The sequence below is a fragment of the Camponotus floridanus genome, unplaced genomic scaffold (assembly GCF_003227725.1).
Source record: "Camponotus floridanus strain SB8 unplaced genomic scaffold, Cflo_v7.5 scaffold40, whole genome shotgun sequence".
In the NCBI taxonomy this organism is placed as follows: Eukaryota; Metazoa; Arthropoda; class Insecta; order Hymenoptera; family Formicidae; genus Camponotus; species Camponotus floridanus.
This window is the reverse complement of record NW_020229548.1, coordinates 1455531-1482437: the sequence shown is the minus strand read 5'-3', so window position 1 is coordinate 1482437 and position 26907 is coordinate 1455531. Positions and strand designations below refer to the sequence as shown.

Sequence of the window (26907 nt, the reverse complement as noted above, 5' to 3'; positions counted from 1 at the left end):
AAAAAAAAAAAACAAAAGTTAGGACAAATTCAGGGATAAAATTTTAATTAAAGTCGACAAGTTTTCATCTTTTCGTTACCTTTACTACGATGCCTCAGCCTTTCCTGCGAATTCGTGCTTCCGCATTGTCTCGGAGGGATGCAAGAATAATTGCTGTCGCTGCTGTAGGTGGGCGAAGACGTTCGATTTCTTCTTCGCGGACTCCTGTTACTCCTGCTTCGGGAACCCGTTGTTCTACCGCTACTGTGGCCGCACGCAGTACTGTAATGTTGTGCGTTGTACTGTACGGTGTCAGTGTAGAGGCAACTCGATTCCGAGCATGAGCAACACGCGTCCGAATGCGTATTGGAGTCACACGACTTCCTGTCCCACTCGTCGTTTTCAGGTTGATAGAGATTATCGTTGTGAAACATGTCATCCCTGTGCCGATAGAGCTCCTCGTTCACGGACGATGGCGTAAGATGCGATTGTTGTTGATTACAGGAACGCGCAAACGCGGATTCACGGACACCATAGTCGTCCGATAGACCGTTCTGATGATGGCCGTAAATAACAGAGCCACTTTCGTACTCGTTCTCCTGATTCTTATAATCGTAATGATTAAAAGTTTGCGGGAACGAGGGTAACGGCGGCGGATTAGTTTGCGGGGGTAGCGTCGTGTATCTGCCCTGCGACACTTGTAGATTACTGGACACCGGGAGAACGCCGGGTTCTGAATGCTGCTGATTCTGCCCACCGCCGTTCCATGGTGTCGGCGACGGGCTGAAACTGTTAGTCACTCTGATGGGAGGAGTGGGCGGACTCTGTAGATTGCCCGAGCCGGCGCCAGAGCCGCTGCAATGATCCAAATCGTTTTGAACGTTTCTCTTGCCGAGATGCGGACTGAACGGCACTTGCTGCTGTTGCTGTTGGTGCGAATGTTGCAACTGATGCGGCTGCTGTTGTATCCGGCCGGCGGCCAGCGATGCGCCGAGCGGGGGCGGATGCTCGGGCGGCGGCGGTAACATGTCGCACCAGTTGGGCATCGGCATACCGGTTTGGGACGCGTCGCCGCTCGTCGGCCCTGCTATTCTGTACTGTCTTCTCTGTATATCCAAGTTCTCGTCCGCGTAGGTAGCGTCGCCGCCGCTCATGTTATCACTGCTCGGCGACACCGTGGATTTATTGGGCTCTTGATTCGAGTCCAGACTCGAATAATCGGGTTTCAGGCACGAGTCGCTAGAGTTCGACTTCTGACAACTGGTTTCGATCGAATCCGAATTACGACTGCCCACGCACAAAGTTGTGGTGGCATACGGCTCCGGTGGCGGTGCCTGCATTTGCTTGCGCGTGTTATAAAACGTTGTTAGATTCACTTCAGCGTACTCGGAGCCGGTCATGCCCATTATACCGGCTGCCAGCATATGTTGATTGTTGAGCAACTTGGTTTCGCAATCCTTGTCATTGGCGGCTTGGAGAGTATTGGTAGGCCGCCAGCCGCGTTCCAACCAGAGCGTATCCTTGTTTAATTGACAGATATCGTTTGCGGTGCCTACGGGTACATTTAAGTGACCCAGTTGCTTGCTCATCGCTTGCCTGCGTCTCACGTAGAGCGCGGCTAATAACACGACGATAACGATAAATATCATCATTATCATGAGGACGAGAAACCACGTTTCTCTGATGACAGATGCACCCCCGTGACTGGGATCGGTTCGCGGCGGCAACTGCGTTATTTGTCCCGGATCCATGTTCAGTAGTGTCGGACTAGAAAAGGGACCGAGCCCGATGCGAGTTTGTCCAGCGACGCGTGCCGTATATAGACCGCCAGCAGTCAGGCTGTTGATGATGACTGACGTGGTTGACGCATTCAGGGACATTTGACCAAGGATTTTATTGCTGCTGTTGCTCTTGATCTGAATCTATCAGGCGAATATGAATCGACAGTTAAATTAGATAAAGAAATTAACTCTTTTCCTCGCGATTTACGAGAAAGAAGTCCTTACCTTGTAACCGATCAATTGACCGTTTTGAGTGTTCTTCGGCGGCGGCGACCACCGAACGAATGCCGAGGTCATATTTATCATCCCTACGTGAACGTTCTCGGGAGCGCCCGAGGGCACGTCTTCTAGAGTAGTGACCAGCTTCACGTTGCTCGGTCGGCCTTCGATTATCTTGTAGAAGGGAACCAGGAAGAACTCGTATCGCGTGTACTTTTTTAAATTGGTGAGCACATAACTGGTGGCGCCGGCGTTGAGTACCGTGACCATCTGATACTCCGGTTTCTCGGAAACCTCGCGATACCGTATATAAAGACCCTCCACTAAATCCGCTGCGCCGAGAATCTAAAATTTAGATTCTAGTATGTTATTCTAATTCTTGCTGTTGTTATTGGAACGTTTTCCAATTCCAATTGTCGCGTCAGGATACATATCTCAAATATATTTTCTCTCGGGAAAAATTTTTTAATACATTTTACACAAACGATATTTTCCACAAACAAAAACAGAATTGCACAAGAGTCTAAAAAATATAATTTATTAATATATTTTCAATTGTTTTTATGAGAAAATATGAGAGAGATATATTATATTATATTATAAATTTATATATTATATTATAAATACACATGCTAAATTAAGTCTCTGTTAAAATAAAACATATACATTGAAAAAATAAATTTATATTTTTTTAACAAATGTGGTAACGCTTTTATACAGGCAAAAATTTATTTTTCAAAATTTTCGAGCTAGCGCAGTTTTCCCGATACTCCCACATATCGTTGTATTAAATCGATACAGACGGAACACAGGGAGTTTCAAACGACACTTACGTCCCACATAATCTTGACGCTAGTACTGGTCAACGGTTGCACCTCTTTGAGATGTAAAATCTCGCTGTTTAACCGATCTCTAGCGCGAGTCAGTTCCACTTGTGGTACCGTATGCTGATTTACGTTAGTAGTTTGCACCACGTCCGACAATGGTCCGGGCAGCGAGAGCCCGTGGTTATTTTCTGCTCGTACTAGGAAAACGTAATTGGTCTCTGGCCTTAAATCTGTCACCTGTTGATGAATAAAGCAGAGAACCCGACTCGTTAGCTCGATAAAAAAATGCAAAATAAATTTAAACAACGAATGCCATCAAATAATATAAAAAATAAAATAAATAATATCAATGTTATGCACAAATACATGTACGTTTGAGTATCGTTTACATCGTTTATTCGCTACCAAATATTTATTTCTTTATGTCGCGATACTTATCTTTAAAGGGACTAATTTATTCTCTTTCCAGGTTGCCCCAAAGTACTATATTATCCGGCAACAAAGTTCAATATACATGAGATGTCCGCTTGATAAAGAATATTAAAGTATCTCTAGACGCAGATGACCGCCTCTTTGTAGGATTAGGCGCCTCTCCGGTCCTCTTATTAAATCGTAGCTCCAGCATACGTGGAACTTCGATATTAAATTTTTAAACGCGTCACAACGTGAACACAATTTAGCTTTATAGATCCGTTTTTCAACACCGCACATGGTGTCGCAAACTGCTTTCGTCAGCAGTTCCACGCTCTAAACACACTTTCGAAACGATACACGCGAAGCGAGGAGGGAAACTGAAAATATCTACTTGAAAAGATCATTGAAACTCTCAAGTATAAGCACTATGAGGAAAGGAGGTCAAGCCGATCCTCGATATAATACTCACGGTATAGATATCGTCGAGGACACCCGTGGCTGCCACCACCCAGCCGGTGTTCAGGTTGCTGCTGTAATACTCGATATTGTAGCCGATGATCTTGCTCTGGCCCTCGTGGCCCGGGCTCCACGTCAGGGTGACCGAGTTACTGGTGGCGTTCACTATTCGCGGCTTGCTCGGGTTCTGCGGCAGCGCTGACACGTCGGGCGTACGGTGAAAGCTGGCGCCGGAACTCACTGTCAGGTAGGCCGACCACGAGGTGTTGCCGGACTCGGACGAGGCGATGCAGGTGTAGAGGCCGGAATCGTTGGCGTGCAGATCGTCGATGAACAGCGTGCCGTTGATGGCCATCGTGATACGGCCGCCCGGACGTACGAGCACGCCCTCCTTATGCCAGTGAACCCGCGGCGTGGGTGTACCGACCGCTCGGCACGGCAACGAGGCGACGCTCTTCAACGGCAGAGTTTGATTCGCAGGGCCAAGCTCGATTATGGGCGGCGGGGTCTCCTCGACGGACGTCACCTTTATTACGGCAGACGGAAACTGTATTTGATGGTCTACTTCGCGGAGAAAGAACGCCGCGGGCGACCTCGCCTCCTTTCGACTCTACGTTCCGGTGCAGGACGGAGACGAGAATTCTAGCGAGGCTCGCTTTAAAGTTATCGCGGAAAATTTTATTTTCCCGATGAATCTTTTTCGAAAAAGATCCACGTATACTGGGTGTATCTGAAATGATGCACTAAACTTTAGGAGCGTATTCTAGAGGTCAAAATAAGACTTTTTTTTTCTGTGAAGATGGGTCCGCAAATGAATCCCCCTCCGAGCTACAGGCCCCTAAAGTTTGGGGAAAAAATTAGAAATTGACTGTATTTCAGAAAAAAAAGAAAAGGTTTTTACACTGAGAAAAATCGTTTGATTGTACCAACAAGATGTATATGATTCAAGGCATTTTAAATCAAACAAGAATTTCTAGAATTTCTAGTTATCATGATAAGACTGGATTTTTTATAACTAGAACGTTTATTTACTTTCCTATTTTAAGGAAATTTGAGGATGTAAGGATCCTTCAATTGTATGTGTGGCTTTGTTTGACAAAAATTTTAATATAAATTTAATATAAATTGCAATATATTTTAATAGAATTTATCAATATATTTTAATATAATAATATATTGCAATTGTACACTGAGAAAAATCGTTTGATTGTATCAATAAGACATATATGACTGAAGGCATTTGGTTAAATCAAACAAGAATTTCTTTTAGTTATCATGATAAGACCCGATTTTTTATAACTAGAATGTTTAATAAATTTTACTATAAGGATTTGGTTAGTATTTTCTGGTTGGATCTATAAAATTTCTTGTTGCATTAATTTCTTTGCTTGCTTCTTAACTTAACTCGTATTCAATATTTGTCACGAAATATATATAAAGAACTAGTATTAACATTAAATCCAAAGTATATTTTTTTTCTCTTACGAGCAGTAGTGCGAGAAAGAGGACGCTAACTCTCTGATTGTGCGTGTTTGAGCTGCATCCTCTTCTTGCATCACTGTTTATCAGTTTAATTTCTAACAAATTGAATTTAAAATAATTATTCAATAATCTGGATTGAATTTATCCAATAATCTTGTTGGAATTCAGAATGTTAAACAGACTTTTGAGATTAGATGGAAAAAATTTTAGACTTGGTGCTGGTGAGTTTAGTATTATTAACCAGAAAATTTGGTAAATTTAACAGGAAGAAATTAATCAGATTCATCTGGTAATTCCTACAAGAATTCTGATTCGTCCATTTTCCAACAAACATATTGGTTGAATCTATCAGAATTCTAATTAATGCAACCAGATTTTTTTCTCAGTGTGTATTTCAGGAAAAAAAAGAAAGGGTTTTTCATTACCCATCACCCTCTTGAGAGATAAACAAATTTGTGTTGCGAGTATTTGGTCAATTTCACACATTTTCGAATTTTAACTCAGAGAGGGGTTCATTTGCGGACCCATGTTCACAGAAAAAAGTCTTATTTTGACCTCTAGAATACGCTTCTAAAGTTTAGTGCATCATTTCAGATACACCCTGTATATGGAGAGATATAGAGAAGTTACAAGTGTCACGGATGCTTAAAATTCACGCGATTAAATTTAGAATTTTCCGATATTTGAATAAATCAGAATTAAATCGGTTAACGTCATACCTTCCTCGTTTTTGCCTGGTATATAGAAGATTATGAACTAGCTACCGGCGCTTACTTATAGCCGTTGAATTAACCGAATATTACATCCACCAAGTTCGGTCGAATAGCTCTAACGTTGGAGTGAAAATATGTAATTCAAAAGTTTCTTTTCTATATTACACCCTACAACTTTAGCCGCTCCGAGTAGGGAGTTACCGAGTTTCCATTCGCCAAAGTTGATTCGCTGTAATACTCCCTATATGTAGATAAGAATTTTATTCAGAATGTGGGGCAGCTTCCCTCGGGCTAGGATCGCGGTGTGCAGCACCGGCCGGAATGGTAATTCTGCACTCATCCGGAAGAGAACGGAGCCGGGAGAGGGGATGATATAAATATGTATCGAGAAAATGAACCACTTAATGTGCACGCTCGCCTCTCTCACACGGACGAGATTTATCTTAGCTATATATTTTAAACTGTTGCGCGTCCATTTAGCGCACAAGCTCGTTGCTCTTACAACTCTATATACGTATATCATAAATTATTGCTAATTTATGATATTAATCTTGCGTAGGACGTGAAAATTTCATGTTCAAAATTAAAAATAGAAATAATATATATACATATATTAATATATATATATATATATTAAATATATATATTAATATATGTATATATATTATTTCTGTTTTTAATTTTGAACATGGAATTTTCACGTCCTACGCAAGATTAATATCATATAATATATATATTAAAAAATATAAAAGCTGTTAAAAATATATTAAAAATGTATTTTCTAATAATCCGTTTATTAAAAATAGACATGTATGTGCGAGAAAATTTTCGGAAAATATAAGCTGTTGGAGCGCGGTTGAATTATTGCGTGAGATGTACATTTTATAAGGTTCACGCATACCTGGAGAAATACGGTCGCGGTGCTGGCGCCGGCCTGACTAATGGCGCTGCACACGTAGTGGCCCTCGTCCTTCCTGACGGCGCCCTTGATAGTCAGACTTCCGTTTTCCGTGACGGTGTAGTGGTTCTGATACGTGTGGCCGGGGAACATTAGCTCCTGGGAGCCCTCCCGGGTCCAAAATATCGACGGCTTTGGCGCGCCGCGCGCCGCGCACGAGAAGGTAACGTCGCTGTTGGAGCTTACCGTCTCGTCCTTGGGGAAGTTGCTGAATACCGGTCTCGCTGTGACAAACGGTCCGTATTCGACACACGTATCCTCACCGTATATTTAGCGATAAAGACGCTCCTTCAACCCTTAACCCGTATAAGCCAATTTTCAAATAGATGAGTGAATCTGCTAGATTCTGTGTACACGGGACATCTCGTTGTATGTCATTATTACGAATTTGGGTGAGAATTATTTTAGAGTAGGTAGAAAAAAAATCGAGCATATTCAGTTTCACGATAAAAATACACAGAAAAAAAGAACGTTCTTATTTTGAAAATATATTTTAACATGGAAATCTCGAAATGAGATTATATCGCGTTATTTAAAAAAATATATAATTGCTTGAACAATTGCTTGAGTGAAGCCATTTTATATAATTCAATCGAGAAAAATATATTTTCATAATTTAAGATTTAATTTTCTTGAAAAAGAAATAATGTTGGATAGAAAATAACATTTTTAAATCAATGGTTATAATTTTATTAAAGTGAAATTAAATAATTATATATTCTTGAGGTAACAATATTAAAATAAGACGATAATATTGTTGAAATTTAAAATTATTAAATTCTTTTAAGAAGATTATAAATGTGGTGTATATTAAAAAGCTGCCACTAAGTAAACCACTAGCGTTATTCCTGATTAAAAATCGAGTCGAAAAGTCCGGAACCATTTTTTTTTCAAGATTCATTAAATAATTAATCAGATTTAAGTATTAAAAAGATTTCTGAAAAGATGAATTGTTTAAAAATCAACACAAAACAGTTTATTTTTTGGCTTATCCAAATCTTCATATGTTGATAACGAGGAAGTTTGTCTTTTTATTGGCGCGACTTTACTCATTAATTACTGCTTTATTAAGCATTATGGAAAAAAATGGTTCAGGACTTTTCGACTCGGTTTTTAATCAGAAATAACGCTATTTGCTTAATGGGAGCTTTTTAAAATACACCCTGTATATGCGAAACAATGAATGCGTTAGTTTAAGTATATAAGTTTTGATTTGACACTTATTTTTTTCTATGTATTAAATATCATTCTCTCGTTTTAATTATTTAGTTATTTAATTAGCCTTTGCGTATCAATTGTGGAATTTTATTTTTTTCAATACTTAAATCCCTCGGCATTGATAAATCGCGTTTCTCACGGAAATAAGAATACGAGTAGACGCGGGATTACAGTTTAAATTGCTCGTTCAACTATAGAGAATAAATCTGGAAAAAACGCGGATACGATAATGTTAGCGATGTACGCATAGCCGTTGAAAATTTAGGCCATTTATCTAAGCGTGAAGTTTGATCTATCGTGTCCGCGCCCCTATCTCGCTTGCTTGGAGCGGGTCGACAATACGTTCGTATTTTCCAAGCCACGGGATCCGATTTGCGTCCAAGCGAGGCGCAAAAGTCGACAGGATGCATATTCCGGGGCTTAATATGCGGCGATAATGCGCGACGTTGCGTCTGTCCTCCGTGCGGCAACAACCCCTTCGCTCGTCACCGACGCGATAATCGTACACCGGGCGCGTAATTAATTTCACGGCAGAGCGACTCCTTACACAGAGAGAGAGAGAGAGAGAGAGAGAGAGAGAAAGAGAGAGGGGAGGGAGAGGAGGGAAGAAGATTACAGTACTCACAGTGCACGGTAAGAGTGGCGCTCGCTGATATCGTGCCGACGCCGTTCTCCGCCTCGCAGATGTACGTCCCCTGATCTTGGGGATTCACCCGCTCGATGTGTAAACTTTTGTCCTCCAGGATATGCGCCCGACCTATCGGCATCTTGCCGTCGCCCCGCCGCCACAGAATCTCTGGTGACGGGTCGCCGCCCACCCTGCAGACGAACTCCGCCGTTTGATCCGCGAGGATCGTCTGGTTCGACGGCGTGGCCACGAAGTACGGCTTCACTGCGAAGACAGAACGAGGATTCGATTGGAAAACCCGAATATAGCCCCCGGCTGTATCCCGAATTACGGCCCGCGGCTTTTCATAGGATTTCGAGCGACTCCGCAATCGCAAAGTACACTAGTACTAGCGAGATTATTATTTATTTAAGAAGATTTAATTAGTGGAGCGTATAATTTAGAGTGTCTATCTAATCGACTAGATAGTTTAAATAAATAACTATATATATAAAATGTTAATTAAAATACTGCAAATAAATGTCGTTCGCGTAAAGATATCGAAATACTACACCGAGAAAAATCGTTTGATTGTACCAACAAAACGTATATGATTGAAGGCATTTCGATTAAATCAAACAAGAATTTCTAGTTATCACGATAAGACTCGATTTTTTATAACTAGAACGTTTCATAGATTTTATTATAAGGATTTGATTAGTATTTTCTGATTGAATCTATCAAATTTCTTGTTACATAAATTTCTTTGCTTGCTTCCTAACTTAACTCGTATTCAATATTTGCCATGAAATGTATATAAACAACTAGTATTAACATTAAATCCAAAGTATTTTTTTTCTCTAACGAGCAGTAGTGAACCAGAAAGAGAACGCTAGCTCTCTGATTGTGTGTTTGAGTTGCATCTTCTTCTTGCATCACTGTTTAATTTCTAACAAACTGAACTTAAAATAATTTATTTAATAATCTGGATTGAATTTATGCAATAATCGTGTCGGAATTCAGAATATTAAACAGACTTTTGAGATTAGATGAAAAAAATTTTAGACGACTTAGTGCTGGTGAGTTTAGTATTATTAATCACAAAATTTGGTAAATTTAACAGGAAGAAATTAATCAGATTCATGGTTGAGACACTGGTTGAATCTACCAGGTCAATTCTAATTAATGCAACTAGATTTTTTTCTCAGTGTACATTTTTCATTAATTATTTTTAGGAGAGAAGAAAACAAATTGATTCTATTGAAAAGAAAAAAAATGATTTTTACCGAAATAAACGGTCGTAAATAAAATTACATAGATATAACAGAGAAAATAATAATGATACTTTATCATTTTATCTTTTTCATCAAACAGATACACTGAGAAAAAATCTGGTTGCATTAATTGAAATTCTGGTAGATTCAACCAGTAAGTCTGTTGGAAAATGGATGAACCAGAATTCTTGTAGGAATCACCAGACGAATCTGATTAATTTCTTCCTGTTAAATTTATCAAATTTTCTGATTAATAATACTAATACTCGCCAGCACCAAGTCGTCTAAAATTTTTTCCATCTAAAAAGTCTGTTTAATATTCTTAATTCCAACACGATTATTGCATAAATTCAATCAAGATTATTGAAAAATTATTTTAAATTCAGTTTGTTAGAAACTGATAAACAGTGATGCAAGAAGAAGATGCAGCTTAAACACACACAATCAGAGAGCTAGCGTCTTCTTTCTGGCACTACTGCTCGTAAGAGAAAAAAAATATATTCTCCAAAATGAGAATTTATATATATTGGTAAATGCACCAAGTAAAATATATGCATATGCCTTGTTCTCGTTTAAATTTTTGCGTACAATTAAAGAATTTTTAGGCATTACCATCCGCTGTAGCTCAAAGACGCTAGTTTCCTTGTCTTGTTGTTTAATACATAACGAGCCTAATTCCTTCCGATTTAGTTTAAAAAAAATATACTTTGGATTTAATATTAATACTAGTTCTTTATACGTATACATTTCATGGTAAATACTGAATACGAATTAAGTTAAGAAACAAGCAAAGAAATTAATAACAAGAAATTTTATAGATCCAACCAGAAAATACCAAACCTTACAGTAAAATCTATTAAACGTTTTAGATATAAAAAATCGAGTCTTATCATGATAAATTATCAGAAATTCTTGTTTGATTTAACCAAAATGCCTTCAATATACGTCTTGTTGGTACAATCAAACGATTTTTCTCGGTATATGATTATAAATATTTATATAACAAATAATTAAAAATAAAAACATATACTGCGGACGAAATAAGAGATGCTTTAAATACTAACTTTAATATTTTATCCAAATTTTGACTCAACGCGAAACGGAACAAAACTTATCGGTCAATCAGAATTATCGCTAAATGTTATGAGAGGCTTGGCCGTGTCTATATCTATGAACCTACACCTATGTCTACTTCTCGTGATTGTACGTGCACTTGTATGTGGGAAATGAGTTCGTGTTACACGCTTACCATGAACCGTGAGAGTAGCTATCGCAGATCCCTTGATGCCGACCATGTTTTCGGCGATGCACTGGTACTTGCCCTGATCAGCCGGTCTCACGTCGGATATCATTAGATTACCTCCGTCCACGAGAGTTATCCTGAAATGCCCGATAAACGATTAATCAAGACGCGGAGACGTTTCTCTCCGTTCGATAAGAGCAACGACGAAAATTACGACGATTAATTTCCGCCCGAGAAGATCAACGGCATCTTCAAGACTCTAAATATCGATGGGGAAGAGATGTAATAATAGTCCAGGGCATCCTCCTATTTGTGTATTATCATAAATTACATAATATTATTATCTATAATTTTGCAACTAACGCGAAGAAATGAACGCACACGTGAAAGATTGACCTCGCGCGAGTCTCGAGATAATTTCGAGCATCTCGGACAGCTCATACGTTAGTCGCTCATTCCAAGTCTCGTTGCTCCACAAGACGAGAGGAACTTTCGGAGATGATGCGCGTCTCCTTTTCGCCAAACCTATATTATTTATGCGAGAGAATAAGGAGCAAAGACGCGTATTCAAGAGACTGCGTACTTGGCATTCCTGGACACCCTCGCCGATCCTCTCCTTCGAGGGCTCGTTCTTCTTCCGCGTCGGAGGTCCCAAGATTAAACGGCCTCGTTTGAGGGGTGCACATGCACAATATCGCGCATATGGAGAGTGCTGTTATTCGGCGACGACGCGATCGATCGATAGTTCGCTCTCTCTCCCTCTCCTCTCTCTCGATTGCGCGCTCTCTAATTTATAGTGTCAATTAATTTTCGCGTCGGTGGTGCTCGATTACCTCCTCCGTTCCCTCTGCTTTGATCCGCGCTCTCTCTCTCTCTCTTTCCTCCTCCCTTCGCGCGACCATTCTTCCATCGCTCTCCATGTCCCGTTTTACCACACGTTCCGCGAGCTGCGACGAGAGAAGGGAGAAGGGAGAGGAGAGAGGAGAGAAACGCGGTCTCGGCGTTCCGATACGGCCGGATTTAATTCCTATCGGTTGTCCTAATTTATCGCGGCTTCGGGCTTCCATCGGTAAATCCGACGCGAGGATGGTGGCGGTGGAGGAGCAGGAGGAAGAGGGGGAGGAAATTTCCGCGAGCCGTCGCGACGGAGGAGAGTATCCTATTGATCGAGACGAAGGAGAGGAAAATAGCCGTCGAAACGAACGAACGAGCGAACGAGCGAACGAACGAGTGCCCGAGAGTTTCGTTTCGTTTTCGAGGGGGATCTCGCCAGAAAAAAATGTCTCCATTCTCGCTTTTCGCGTCGGGCTCTCCCCTGCTCCGAAAAGGAGAAAGAAAAAAAGAAAATAAAATCGTTTGTCACGTGCTCTTATGTGCCCGTGTCCCCTCAGACAGCGTTAAGCCAGCGCGTACAATACGGTGTAAGCGACGGTGTAAATGGAAGTAATTACATAAAACGACGCGATGAACCGTATAAAGATAAATTCTGCGCGCGAAGAAATAACGGAAATAGAATTGGCGCGCGAAAATATAATAGAGGGAATTAATAAATTGCGTATAAATAAATCATTTATTAAATTAATAAATTTATCTCGATACTCGATACTCCTGTTTCCGCAACATTGCGGACGATAAATTTCTCTCTTTAGTTCATCGCCATTTTTTATCGCGCGTTTGAAAGAACACTTTGATAATAAGAATCTCCCTTTTAACTCTGATGGAGTTTCGCCGATCGGAGAGAGATCGCGAGGGTTTTACTCTTGAAGAAAAAAAAGAGAGAGGGATGGAGAAGAGCCGGGATAGGTAGCGCGAGAAAAACTAAGAGGCATTCAGCGCCCCATGAAAGTTTGATCGAGTCGATCCATGGGGATTCGGGGGAGAAAAAATCGCCCGTTTCGAGATACGAATGGCAGACGGAGGAGCGCGAAAGTATGCCGGGTCGTTACAACGAGGTGGCTCGCGCAAGCGTACGTTTAAATGCTCCTGATCCTGGAGGAAGCAGCAGAGGGAGGGACGCCAAGGGGGCCAGGAGGTAAAATTCGTCTGAATTTATGCGTCGATTCCTGCGCCGCCGAGTTGCGAGTCTCCCGAGTCCTCTCTTTCGTTCGGTTACACGCTCCGGATATCGCGATGGGCCTCTAGATATCGTAGATATCGATACATAAATGCTAGACGCGGCTATCGATTATGCGCTTTATTACACGACGAATATTACCGTATGATTTATTATTAAAATTGTAAGCCGCAGAGCGGGAAATTTTATTGACACATCGCGTTACGGATTTGTCGATTGATGAAAATTTCAGTGAAATTTTAGTTAAAATAGAGGGATATTATAAAGCGCGATTGAATTTCGTGAATGAAGATAGATGACATTTAATCCGAGCTTATAAATCGATAATATTATTTCTATCGTCTCTTGTTCTGATTAATAATTTTCTTCTCTCTTGGCGAGAAATAGCAAACTATAATGGAAGAGCTATAACAGATTTAAGGGTGTTTTGTAGCTATTTTCAAAATATTGAAAATTTAATGAAAAGTGTACAGAATGTCCTTACATATGTTTAGAATCTTCAGCAATCTTCATCTTCTACAATTTTAAATTACAATTTTAAATTCATTCACTAAAACGTTCAATTTATAAAGATTTTAATTTGCACCGAATTTACATGTGTTCTTATGAGAAATGTATAACCATGTCGATTGAAATGACAAAAACACGTGGAAATAATATTCAGAATTTGTTTAAAATTTGCAAAAGTTTAAATACAGAGGAAATATTTGATCAAATAATATTATACAAGTACTAATTGGTTAAAAAGATATTAAATATAATTAAATGAAATTAGCCATGTATCTGACACAAGGCGAAATTCTCTGCCAAAAGTTAATCATTTCGATTAAGGATGTTTTGTAGCTATTTTCAAAATACTTAGAACTTAATGAAAATTGTACAGAATGTCCTTACATATGTTTAGAATCTTCAATACAATTTTTAATCGATTCACTAGAGCGTTCACAAGTTATAAGGATTTTAATTTGCACCGAATTAACATGTGTTTTTATGGGAAATGTATAACTATGTCGATTCAAATGACAAAAACACATGGAAATAATATTCTGAATTTGTTTAAAATTTGCAAAAGTGTAGTTTAGATGCAGAGGAAATATTTGATCAAATAATATTATACAAGTACTAATTGGTTAAAAAGATATTAAATATAATTAAATGAAATTAGCCATGTATCTGACACAAGGCGAAATTCTTTGCCAAAAGTTAATCATTTCGATTAAGGATGTTTTGTAGCTATTTTCAAAATACTTAGAACTTAATGAAAATTGTACAGAATGTCCATATGTTTAGAATCTTCAATAAAATTTTTAATCGATTCACTAGAGCGTTCACAAGTTATAAGGATTTTAATTTGTGTTCTTATGGGAAACGTATAACCACGTCGATTCAAATGACAAAAACACGTGGAAATAATATTCAGAATTTGTTTAAAATTTACAAAAGTTTAAATACAGAGGAAATATTTGATCAAATAATATTATACAAGTACTAATTGGTTAAAAAGATATTAAATATAATTAAATGAAATTAGCCATGTATCGGACACAAGGCGAAATTCTCTACCAAAAGTTAATCATTTCGATTAAGGATGTTTTGTAGCTATTTTCAAAATACTTAGAACTTAATGAAAATTGTACAGAATGTCCTTACATATGTATAGACTCTTCAGTACAATTTTAAATCGATTCACTAAAGCGTTCACAATTGATAAAGATTTTAATTTGCACCGAATTAACATGTGTTTTTATGGGAAATGTATAACTATGTCGATTCAAATGACAAAAACACATGGAAATAATATTCTGAATTTGTTTAAAATTTGCAAAAGTGTAGTTTAGATGCAGAGGAAATATTTGATCAAATAATATTATACAAGTACTAATTGGTTAAAAAGATATTAAATATAATTAAATGAAATTAGCCATGTATCTGACACAAGGCGAAATTCTCTGCTAAAAGTTAATCATTTCGATCAAGGATGTTTTGTAGCTATTTTCAAAATACTTAGAACTTAATGAAAATTGTACAGAATGTCTTTACATATGTTTAGAATCTTCAATACAATTTTTAATCGATTCACTAGAGCGTTCACAAGTTATAAGGATTTTAATTTGTGTTCTTATGGAAAACGTATAACCACGTCGATTCAAATGACAAAAACACGTGGAAATAATATTCAGAATTTGTTTAAAATTTGCAAAAGTTTAGATACAGAGGAAATATTTGGTCAAATAATATTATACAAGTATTAACTTGGTTAAAAAGATATTAAATATTCAATGAAGTTAGCCATGCATCTGTCACAAGGCGAAATTCTCTGCCAAAAGTTAATCATTTCGATTAACAAAATTCGGAATATTTCAGTAAAAACGCAAAAATATTAAAAAATATTAAAAAATATTTAAAAAAAAATATTTAAAAATACATCTCTGCACTGTAGCTAAGATAAATTGTAATATTCCACGCAATTTCTCATACTCAAAATACACCAAAAGTGGGTATTCGTCAATATTGATTTTCAGCTACTTTTTGCTGGGATTGTACATACAAAGCATCCTTAACATATAAGCAGATTGATATTTCAACATGCAAGTATTTAATAAACAAATGTCATCTAAAATAAACTTAACTGTGCAACTAATTTAAGAACTGAAATAAAATCCCCATTCGCGCAAAGACATCTTACGCTTGAATCAAGATAAATCGGATACATAAAAGAAAATAAAGAGAAATGCCAGATAACCGACCGTATTCACGTTAGCAGTGGCGTTTGATACGATTTTTTTGTCCCGCCGACGTCCCTTTTACCCTCGGCGTCGTTGTTAGAATTAAGTTAATCTAGAGTTCCCGTCCTCTCCTTCCCTCGTCGTGTCTATAAAAGTAGATTCTCCCAACCGTAATCCCGCGAACGTAAAACTTGCTCTTACTGCCGCGACATTATTACATGAAGACACAGACAGCGCGAAATTCTTGTAGAGTTGCTAGTCGCGGCAGTAAATGCGCGCGTGTATGTATGCATATAATGTGTGTGTGTGTGTATATATGTATATACGTACGCATGTGCGTGTGCAATGCTCGCGCGCATGCAATTTAATCGGATACGCGCGGCGAATATGTTGCACGCGTGCTTTTAAAGGGCCCGCAAATTGCAAACGGAGTATATTTATTATTGTTTCGCCTTCACTCGCGGCCCAAGTGACAAGATCGAATTAATCACCACGGGGCCGAGTAACGAAGTGCGCGTCAAAACAAGTTATCGCGCTTATACTTTTTTCGAGATGGAACAAATTTATTTATATTTGTTTATGCTACAGTTAACGCAATTACATTACGTTTTATATCAAACTTGTTTATTAAACGACCCTCGTGCGTAGACACGCTACGTTTGCCCCGTCCGTTCGGCGAGAACGCCATCATCGCGGACAAAGGCTTTCCGCCTTTTTCTTCAAAAAAAGATAAAGGGAAAGGTCGCGATCCCAAAGTCATTTTCACGCGGCAGCTGGGGCCTCGTCGAGTCTTTCACGAAAAGAACGGGCCCCGATGGGCCCGATGGAACCGAAATAGTCGAGATCCCGGCGTGTTTAATCATTTACGCCTTTTCGCCCGTGCAATCTCTTCTTCTCGTTGCGCGTTTTCGGTCGTCGCGTTCGGTATAGGTCGAACGAATTCAAAGGGAGCGCGACCTACGCGCGGCCTCGCACAAAGAAAACTCACCGTTTCGTCGCTTCCAGGTCTATTATGTGACCGTTCCTTTTCCAATAGAGGGTCGGCTCCGGATGGCCGCGGGGAGGTCCACACTCTAGCAAAGCCGTCTCCCCGGCGGCGACCCTCGTGTTTTGCGGTTCCGCGCGAAACTCCTCCCGCAGCACTGCAACAGACAAAACCATGTCTATGATACACCGTTGCATTACGAAATATTGCGTTGCTTGTCTAAGGAGGGGAAGAGGACGACAATATTTTTTCGCGCGCGACTAATGCCCTGAGAAAAAATCTGGTTGCATTAATTAGAATTCTGGTAGATTCAACGAAACAGTATGTCTGTTGGAAAATGGAAATATCTAATTTAGATTAAAACATTAATTAGGAAATTTATATACATGAAAACAAAATTTAATTAATTCGTATTATACATAAAATCATAAACTTGTTTGTAGTATTTTATTTTTTCAAATAGTTTACCTTTCTCAAATATTATAATAATTTGGAGACATATAAAGATGTATTATATGAGAAAACTATATCCAATTAAAAATTATAAATATCTTAATGTCGCTAGTCAAATAATCAAAGGATCATTGAAAAAAGTGTAGTTAACCAAACTAGCCAGAAAATTTGTTTATTAATACTCAAACTACTGTATTAATAAACAAATTTTCTGGCTAGTTTGGTCGACTACACTTTTTTCAATGATCCTTATATCCAATTAAAGTTATATATTTGTCTTAATTATTTTAACTCTTATTCTTTTAATAGAGCGAGATATCTTGTAACTTCAATCAATCTTCGGATTTTGGTATAATATTTGAACAACGTTTTTTAACTTGTAAAAAATTAATTTTGGGGAGGCAGAAAATAAATTCATACACTGAGAAAAAATCTCGTTGCATTAATTAGAATTCTGGTAGATTCAACCAGTATATCTGTTGGAAAATGGACGAATCAGAATTCTTGTAGGAATTACCAGACGAATCTGATTAATTTCTTGCTGTTAAACTTACCAAATTTTCTCGTTAATAATACTAAACTCACCAGCATCAAGTCGTCTAAAATTTTTTCCATCTCTAATCTCAAAAGTTTGTTTAATATTCTAAATTCCAACACGATTATTGGATAAATTCAATCCAGATTATTATATAAATTATTTTAAATTCAGTTAGTTAGAAATTAAACTGATAAATAGTGATGCAAGAAGAGGATGCAGCTCAAACATACACAATCAGAGAGCTAGCGTCCTCTTTCTGGCACTACTGCTCGTAAGAAACAAAAATATACTGTGGATTTAATGTTAATACTAATTCTTTATATACATTTCGTGGCAAATATTAAATACGAGTTAAGTTAAGAAGCAAGCAAAGAAATTAATGTAATAAAAAATTTGATAGATCCAACCAGAAAATATTAAAAATCCTTATAGTAAAATCTATGAAACGTTCTAGTTATAAAAAATCGAGTCTTATCATAACTAGAAATTCTTGTTTGATTAAACCAAAATCCCTTCAATCATACACGTCTTGTTGATACAATCAAATGATTTCAATGAAATCAATCGAGTTTTCTTAGTGTGGAAAGAGACTGAGACATTTGGACGGTTTAAAAAGATCTTTTTAAAGAGACTACGAAAAGAAGAGCATTTATTTCTATCTTTTTATTTATTTTTATCTCTCATTATCGGAATTATTTTATCGAATCGCTGCGATATCGAATTTTGATATCGGTTGAGCGCATCGTGGATTTAGAGCTCTCTCTTCAAAGTTTTAATAAGCTTTCATAAAAGTCGTCCGATTTTTCGTTCGTGTATTGCAAGTACGAAACTAGGACAAACTAAAATGAATTTCAAACATCCGTGATGGTTTGAGAATTAAAAAAAAAAAAAAAACAACTCGTTGAAACCAGCATATCCGGTCACTGTGGCTGGATTTTACATGTGAATGATTCTCTTCCAAACTCGCATAATATATCGACTTTATATATTCGATAATTACTTACATCACGGAAACTACGTTTCACGAAATACAAGGGTCCTTTAGAATCGCGGACAATATTCAGATAAAGCGAACCAGACAGTTTCCGCTATTTCGAATGGAAAATATTTCCAGAATGCCCGTGCTGCTTTAGAAATTTGTGTATGAAAAGAAGTAGATCTTCTATTCAGTCTTTTGTAAGAATGCAGAGGACATTGAATAAGCAATATATATATATATATATATCAATATGAAAATATTTAGAAGTCAGTATTATTCATCTGTTAACAGAGTAGAATTTTCAATCTTTGATCGTTTCTTATAAGATTAAAACTTTTACGTTTGAATTGTAAACGAAATATCACGAGACTCTTTTCCTCTCTCGCGCGAGACGAAACAGAGATGCATACCAAAATATTGGGATACATTATCGGATTTCGGAGTTGAAACGACTGAGGAAAAGTAGCGAAGAACACGTGAAGCCGTAGCACCGCCGTGCCGAGAGGCTACGAATTGAAATTTGAGACAAACGGGGAGAGTCGTGCCAGCGAGGAGAGAGGAAGGGGACACTTTCGTAGGACGGCAAGGGCGGTTTGAAAAACATGGGTCGCTATCTCGGGTCTCGAACGCCCTAACGATTCCGACGGTGAATCAAATGTAACGCAATTTCTCAGAAAACGAGGGGACGAGGGATAAAGAGGTTGGCACCGCCAACCCCCGTCCGCATCGTCGGTCTCGAGTCCAGCTTTCAACCCCTTTCTCGCCGTGTCGCACTGGCACTCTGTAAACTTTCCTCGGGGTTGAAGCGGGAGGTCGGGGACCTCCTCTTTTCGTTCTCTCGGTCTCCTCCGTTATGTACTCTCTATACGGTTCCGTATATATACCGAATTTACGTGAATCCCATAGGCTACGTGGCGCGCACGCGACAACGTGAAAAATGAGAATTGCGCCCCCGTGGGCCAGGTATACGTCACGTAAATAGGTACACGGTGCATACGGAATCGGAATCAGGATCAGAATCGGGATCAGGCGCGCTCTTTATAGCCCGCGGTTCTTGGATTATTCGAGAGGGTTCCTACTGTCTCAATCTAAATGGATATAATAACATACCAAAAATGAACGTATATGTGTGAAATAGAAAAATATATGATTTTTAGATGGAGTTTTTTTTTTAATCAATTATCAGTGATCGCGATATTATATTCTACTGTTTTACACTTCTACTATAATTTTGGATGTGATAAGCATTAATTTTTGATAACTGTTATTTTTATTAAATGAAAAATGTAAATCTAGTCTAGCATCCCCGATATGGTATTCTAACAAGTAGATTGAAATTTTGTCGGGATTGTTCTAAGTAAATCCAATTTCTGCTTTTTTTAGCGACAGAAATAATACGTATGATCAAAGATATGTACATATGTGAAATATAAAAATATGCGATTTTTAGATTCTTTTAAAGTCGATTATAGTTACGATACTGAATTTTTTCTACTCTTGCTACAATTTTAAATATGATAATCATTGTTTTTCATAATTTTAGAATTGTTATTTCCATCAAACGAAAAATTATCGCAGCGATATTAATCGCATTTTACACCTGTATATCATTTTACCGTCATTTTTTCTGACTCTCCGAAATGGATAAATTAAACGAGAAAGGATAATGGCCGTAATACGTCCCCGATATGGTATTCTAACGAGAAGACTGGAATCTTACCGGAACTGTTCTAAATAAATCCAATTTCTGCTTTTTTTTGGCGACAGGAATAATACGTATGATCAAAGATATGTACATATGTGAAATATAAAAATATGCGATTTTTAGATGATTTCTTTTAAAGTCGATTATAGTTACGATACTAAATTTTTTCTACTCTTGCTACAATTTTAAATATGATAATCATTGTTTTTCATAATTTTAGAATTGTTATTTCCATCAAACGAAAAATTATCGCAGCGATATTAATCGCATTTTACACCTGTATATCATTTTACCGTCATTTTTTCTGACTCTCCGAAATGGATAAATTAAACGAGAAAGGATAATGGCCGTAATACGTCCCCGATATGGTATTCTAACGAGAAGACTGGAATCTTACCGGAACTGTTCTAAATAAATCCAATTTCTGCTTTTTTTTGGCGACAGGAATAATACGTATGATCAAAGATATGTACATATGTGAAATATAAAAATATGCGATTTTTAGATGATTTCTTTTAAAGTCGATTATAGTTACGATACTAAATTTTTTCTACTCTTGCTACAATTTTAAATATGATAATCATTGTTTTTCATAATTTTAGAATTGTTATTTCCATCAAACGAAAAATTATCGCAGCGATATTAATCGCATTTTACACCTGTATATCATTTTACCGTCATTTTTTCTGACTCTCCGAAATGGATAAATTAAACGAGAAAGGATAATGGCCGTAATACGTCCCCGATATGGTATTCTAACGAGAAGACTGGAATCTTACCGGAACTGTTCTAAATAAATCCAATTTCTGCTTTTTTTTGGCGACAGGAATAATACGTATGATCAAAGATATGTACATATGTGAAATATAAAAATATGCGATTTTTAGATGATTTCTTTTAAAGTCGATTATAGTTACGATACTGAATTTTTTCTACTCTTGCTACAATTTTAAATATGATAATCATTGTTTTTCATAATTTTAGAATTGTTATTTCCATCAAACAAAAAATTATCGCAGCGATATTAATCGCATTTTATACCTGTATATCATTTTACCGTCATTTTTTCTGACTCTCTGAAATTAAACGAGGAAGGATAATGGCCGTAATACGTCTAGCATCCCCGATATGGTATTCTAACGAGTAGATTGGAATCTTGCCGGGACTGTTCTAATTAAATCCGATTTCTGCTTTTTTTTTATCGGCGACAGCGCATTTATCGTCGGTCGGGCGGCGCGCGCTCGTGGAGAATGAAAATCTCAATCCCGTGTCGCGGATCTCGTTTACATTTACACGGGAGCACGAGACTCGAATCGATAATGTGACACGAGTCCTTCGAGCGGGAGTCCGCGGCCGCGGTCGCGACATAACACGTCGGCCGTATCGGCGAGATCCGCGCGCTAAAATTAGATAGCCGCGCAGAAATTATCCGGTCGTAGGTAGCTACGTGCTAGGCAGTATCCGCGTATAGGCCACGCATTTACATAGGAATGGCGCGGCGTTAAGGAGCACCTTATTTATGCCGCGGGCGCGCGCTCTCCGTCACGCGATCCTATTTCGAGGCGCGTTTCTCGAGAGCCCCGAGACAACACACCCGTCTTTGCGTGGCTCCTCTTCGGTCCCGAACATTGTCGAGCATTGTCGCGGATCGACCGGCGATTTCTCTCCCTCGTCGCTGCCAGCGAGAGATCGATCGATACCTCATCGCGCCACTCCCGGGAGAGCGTCCCGCCGAATCCCGCCGAGTGTGTTTTCTGCCAACGACCGCGCATAATCGATACTTCGCCAGTTCGCGAGCCGAAAAAAGAAGAAAGAAAAAAAAAGAGAGAGAGAGAGAGATCGGGGGATGGGAAAAAGAGAGAAATCATTTTATCGCTCGGCGTCGCGGAAGCGCCGTTCCTACAATCGGCATGGACACCCACGACCATACATCCCGGCGTCGCGGATCGTTAGTCGTCGTAAACCACACGTACGATGTGTGACGTTGTGTTACTCGTTATACGCACGTGCACGCCCGGTGGTGGACGGATACACACGCGCGAGTTGACGCGCATCGCCACTTCCCATTCGAATGTAATGCTGTTAATTTGGTATTGTAGGCGATCGCGGCTAATGGTTTCCAGCCGGGGACCGAGTATCGACTAAATTTCGATGACGTCGTATTATCATCGCGCTGAATGCGCGTTAATGAAGCGTGCGTCCAATTGTGACGAATGTCTAACGACCCGGGCCCAATTACCGCGATAAGAAAGCCCGGCGTCGACGCGAGCAAAATGGCCAGATGCATCACTTTCGCCGGTAAGTTTGGACGAGGCGAAACTTTGAGAGAGGGTCATTGGTCAGGAAGAAAACGCGTCGCAAAACAAGGGCGCGTCTACGACGGGCAAACTTTGGCGCTATTAATGTCGCCGAGACGTATATCTACTACGGAATGTGTTCCTAAACGTACACGGGCTCTCTCTTTCCGGAAGATCAACGATCCTTTTCCGGGTTAGGTATGTACCTTGTTTAAACTTTCACGAATTACAGAGTTGGGCTTTTATCTCGATACACAAATGTCAGGATATTAATTCCAACATTTATTTTTATTCAAAATTTTACAATGAAAATATATTAAAAGTAAACATTGAAAAAATCCATTTCCGACATTTCAAAAAATTTAAGTTTAGTTTGGAAAAATAAATGTGGGAAATTCTATAGAATTCGATTTCTAATGTATTGTATGTAATGTACTTTTTTGAAATTCTCCAATTTCTTTACATTTTAAAAATTTAAGGATGTTTTGTAGCTATTTTCAAAATATTGAGAATTTAATGAAAATTTGTTCAGAATGTCTTTACATATGTTTAGAATCTTCGGTACAATTTTTAAATCGATTCACAAGTTATAAGGATTTTAATTTGCACCGAATTCACATGTATTCTTATGGGAAACGTATAACCACGTCGATTAAAATGAAAAAAACACGTGGAAATAATATTCAGAATTTGTTTAAAATTTAGATACAGAGGAAATATTTGGTCAAATAATATTGTACAAGTACTAACTGGTTAAAAAGATATTAAATATAATTCAATGAAATTAGCCATGTATCTATCACAAGGCGAAATTCTCTGCCAAAAGTCGATCATTTCGATTAACAAAATTCGGAATATTTCTATAAAAACGCAATAAATATTAAAAAACACATCTCTGCATTGTAGCTAAGATAAATTATAATATTTCACACAATTACTTACTCAAAATACACCAAAAGTGGATACATTCGTCAATATTGATTTTCAGCTACTTTTTGCTGGGATTGTACATACAAAACATCCTTAAAGTATACTTTAACAACTACCTCTAATGATAAATTTCGAAGCGGCTCGTCTCTCTTACGCGACTGGCGGCACAATTGACGCGAGATATGCGTCACTGTTGGCGATATCGGCGATTGCACTAATCAACGTCCGTCACGTCGCTTTCGGTCCCACGTTCGCAGGATAATTCCAGCCGGGCAATTACTTAGTTGGCCATCGGTCGACGTGAGTGAGCGAGCGCCCGAACGGACGTCGTCGCTCGATTTATTCTCTCTCATCTTCCCGCTTTCTCTCCGTCCCTCTCCTATAATCGGGCCCGAATAGCCGGCCCGAGATATCGCGCCGGCTAATAGCACCTAAAGCTCCCCGCTTTTCGTTCAAGTCTTCGGAGCACGATGATTTCCGCCCGTCGCTGGTGAGAGGCGGTTGCGTTTCCGCGTGCTTTCTCCGCCGCGAGCGAGGGCGGAAGTTAAAGACGCTAGTTGCCGGCAGTTGGCGGCGAGTGAGTTGCTCTGGCGAAATCTAATCCAAGTTTACGTGCTTCCAGTCCAATTAGGTACAAGTAGGTACCGTAGGAGCTGGCGCGTCGTCGTCTTGGGACGCGATGCACGTTTCCGTAATAACGACGTTTACGCGACTGGGGAAAACTGCGCGCGAGCGTGCGAGCTTAGCTAGTATAAGCGCGATAGCTTATCCCCGGGGACGAGGATTCGGTGCTTTAAAGCTCGTAAAGCTCGATAGTAATCGGCCTCTCTTATTTCGTTGAACTTGAGAGTCCCGTCTGCTCGCGCTCGCGTCAGACTTTCCCGACTCCCCTCTCCCCTCGCACCCTTTTAATTTTCGAGCGCGCGAGACGCTGTTACGCTCGTTGTACAGGGTGATTCATTTTAATCTTAACAGGCAAATATTTGGAAAAATATGCGAGATACGAAAAAATGTTTCAGACAAAAGTTGTATGGTTTCAAGGGGGATATAAGATAGTGTCGTTAGTTTGAGCTTAAATAGTTACCTGAAGATCACGTAAAGGTCACCCTCAATTTTTTAAACGGAACTGCCTACTTTTTATAACATATTCTTGCAGCTTATCTCGAGAGCTTTCCAAAACACTATAATTAAGTTAGTTTTCATTTAATACTTTTCGAGTTATGGAGGCTTGAAATCGTTTCTTAATTTTACATAAACCGTAAAATATTCATTTCTCGATTACCTCATCTTAATACTTTTATGTACAAAATAATGAGAGGAATTAATTGGTGTACAGAAAACACGTAGTTAATTGTTAATTGCAAATTACATTTTTTTTTCGAAACAACTGTGTGTTTTCATTATACCAATTAATTCCTCTCATTATTTTGTACATAAAAGTATTAAGGTAGGATAATTGAAAAATGAATATTTTACAAGATATTTTACGGTTTATGTAAAATTAAGAAACGATTTCAAGCCTCATAATTCGGAAAGTACTTAATGAAAACTAACTTAATTATAGTGTTTTGCAAAGCTCTCGAGATAAGCTACCAGAATATCCAATGAAAAATAGGCGGTTCCATTTAAAAATTGAAGGTGACCTTCGCGTGATCTTCAAGTAACTATTTAAGATCAAATTAATGACACCATCTTATGTCTCCTTTAAAACCATATAACTTTTGTCTGAAACATTTTTTCGTATCTCGCATATTTTTCCAAATATTTGCCTGTTAACATTAAAATGAACCCTGTATAGTGCGTCGCATCAGCTGGGAGTAACGAGGCTCATCGTTTCTCGGTGAAAAGTTATCAACGGCTCTAATGACGAATCCGCTGGAACCTTCGACGCCGGGTCCTTCTCGAAGAACGCTGCAAAATACGGATACTCGAATCGTTTCCCTGGCGAATTTTTTTACAACGGAAGATTATGTCTCAAAGTACTTTCCGCCAACTTTCGTTAGATTAAAATCTGTTTAAAGTTGGAGGCATCTCTCCCTCTCGTCTTTTTAAATATTTTACGTAGAAAACGTTAAATATAATAGTCATTTTATACTTTATTCGCAATTTCGCCAAATATGTGTAATGACAAAATACTTTTACCGAGCTTGCTGAAAACGTTGATAAATGAGTCTGTAAAAAAGCTCTTTATGATACATTCCTCCAAAGTTGCCTTCTCGAAAAAACGATACGCTAGAAAAAACGAGTCGTCGCCGTTACTCTTCGCCACTTCAACTTGTCGTTTTATTACTCTCTCTTTCTCCCTTCCCTCCCACACCACCCGCTGTCCCGTCGTTTCTTAACTACTCGTCCAAAGGGATAAGCGGTCGAGCTTTATCCTCCGCGGTAATGAGACAGCGGGCGGTACTTGGGCGCTCTCGCAACGAAAGGGAGAGAGACGGGAAAGAGGGGAGGGGGGGGGAGAGGAGAGGAAGCGGTAGTGCGTAGGCAAACGACCTCCAATTAACAGATGTTGGATTTAGAGCGAAAGAATTGAAGGGTCCTTCCTTCCCTTCTATGCCCCCGTTGTTCTACGTGTACTATGGACCAACTAATGAGAGTGCGCCGTGCACTTTTTTCCCTTCTTTTTGCGAGCAAACACGTGCGCACGCGCTCACGGCATACGGGGTGCGAGCGAAATTCAGCGGCGTGAAGAATGGAGAAAGTTTTCGCGAGATTGCGAGCGGGGGGGGGGGGGGTGATTATCTCTCGCAACGTCAACGGAATAATCGGCGAGCGCGCGAACATCTCGCAAAGTGATTCCCTGTCGGAGAGTATATCCGCGATGCAAATTTTATGCAAAAGTTTATATTATATAACGCACGACGGAAACATGTGTACAATGATCGTGGTCATTTATATTAACGAATAATCATATAACAATTATATAATAAATATAATAAATATATAATAAATATAATAAATCATATAACAATTATATAAGTTAAAGAATGTTACGTTACATGCACTGAGAAAAATCGTTTGACTGTACCAACAAGACGTATATGAT

General features: G+C 38.8%; 1 protein-coding gene across 1 annotated transcript in view; it reads right to left on the bottom strand.

Annotated features, from left to right (window-relative positions):
* LOC105253287 (roundabout homolog 2) overlaps positions 1 to 26907 on the bottom strand; it is a 130209-nt gene that overhangs the window by 6525 nt on the left and 96777 nt on the right. Inside the window, exons 3-10 of the mRNA XM_025411602.1 lie at positions 16960 to 17113; positions 11178 to 11308; positions 8673 to 8939; positions 6773 to 7053; positions 3690 to 4202; positions 2813 to 3043; positions 1986 to 2324; positions 80 to 1901 (exon numbers count right to left, since the gene is read on the bottom strand). Of these exons, the coding sequence (XP_025267387.1) occupies positions 80 to 1901; positions 1986 to 2324; positions 2813 to 3043; positions 3690 to 4202; positions 6773 to 7053; positions 8673 to 8939; positions 11178 to 11308; positions 16960 to 17113 (3738 nt within the window). The remainder of the gene's footprint in view (positions 1 to 79; positions 1902 to 1985; positions 2325 to 2812; positions 3044 to 3689; positions 4203 to 6772; positions 7054 to 8672; positions 8940 to 11177; positions 11309 to 16959; positions 17114 to 26907) is intronic.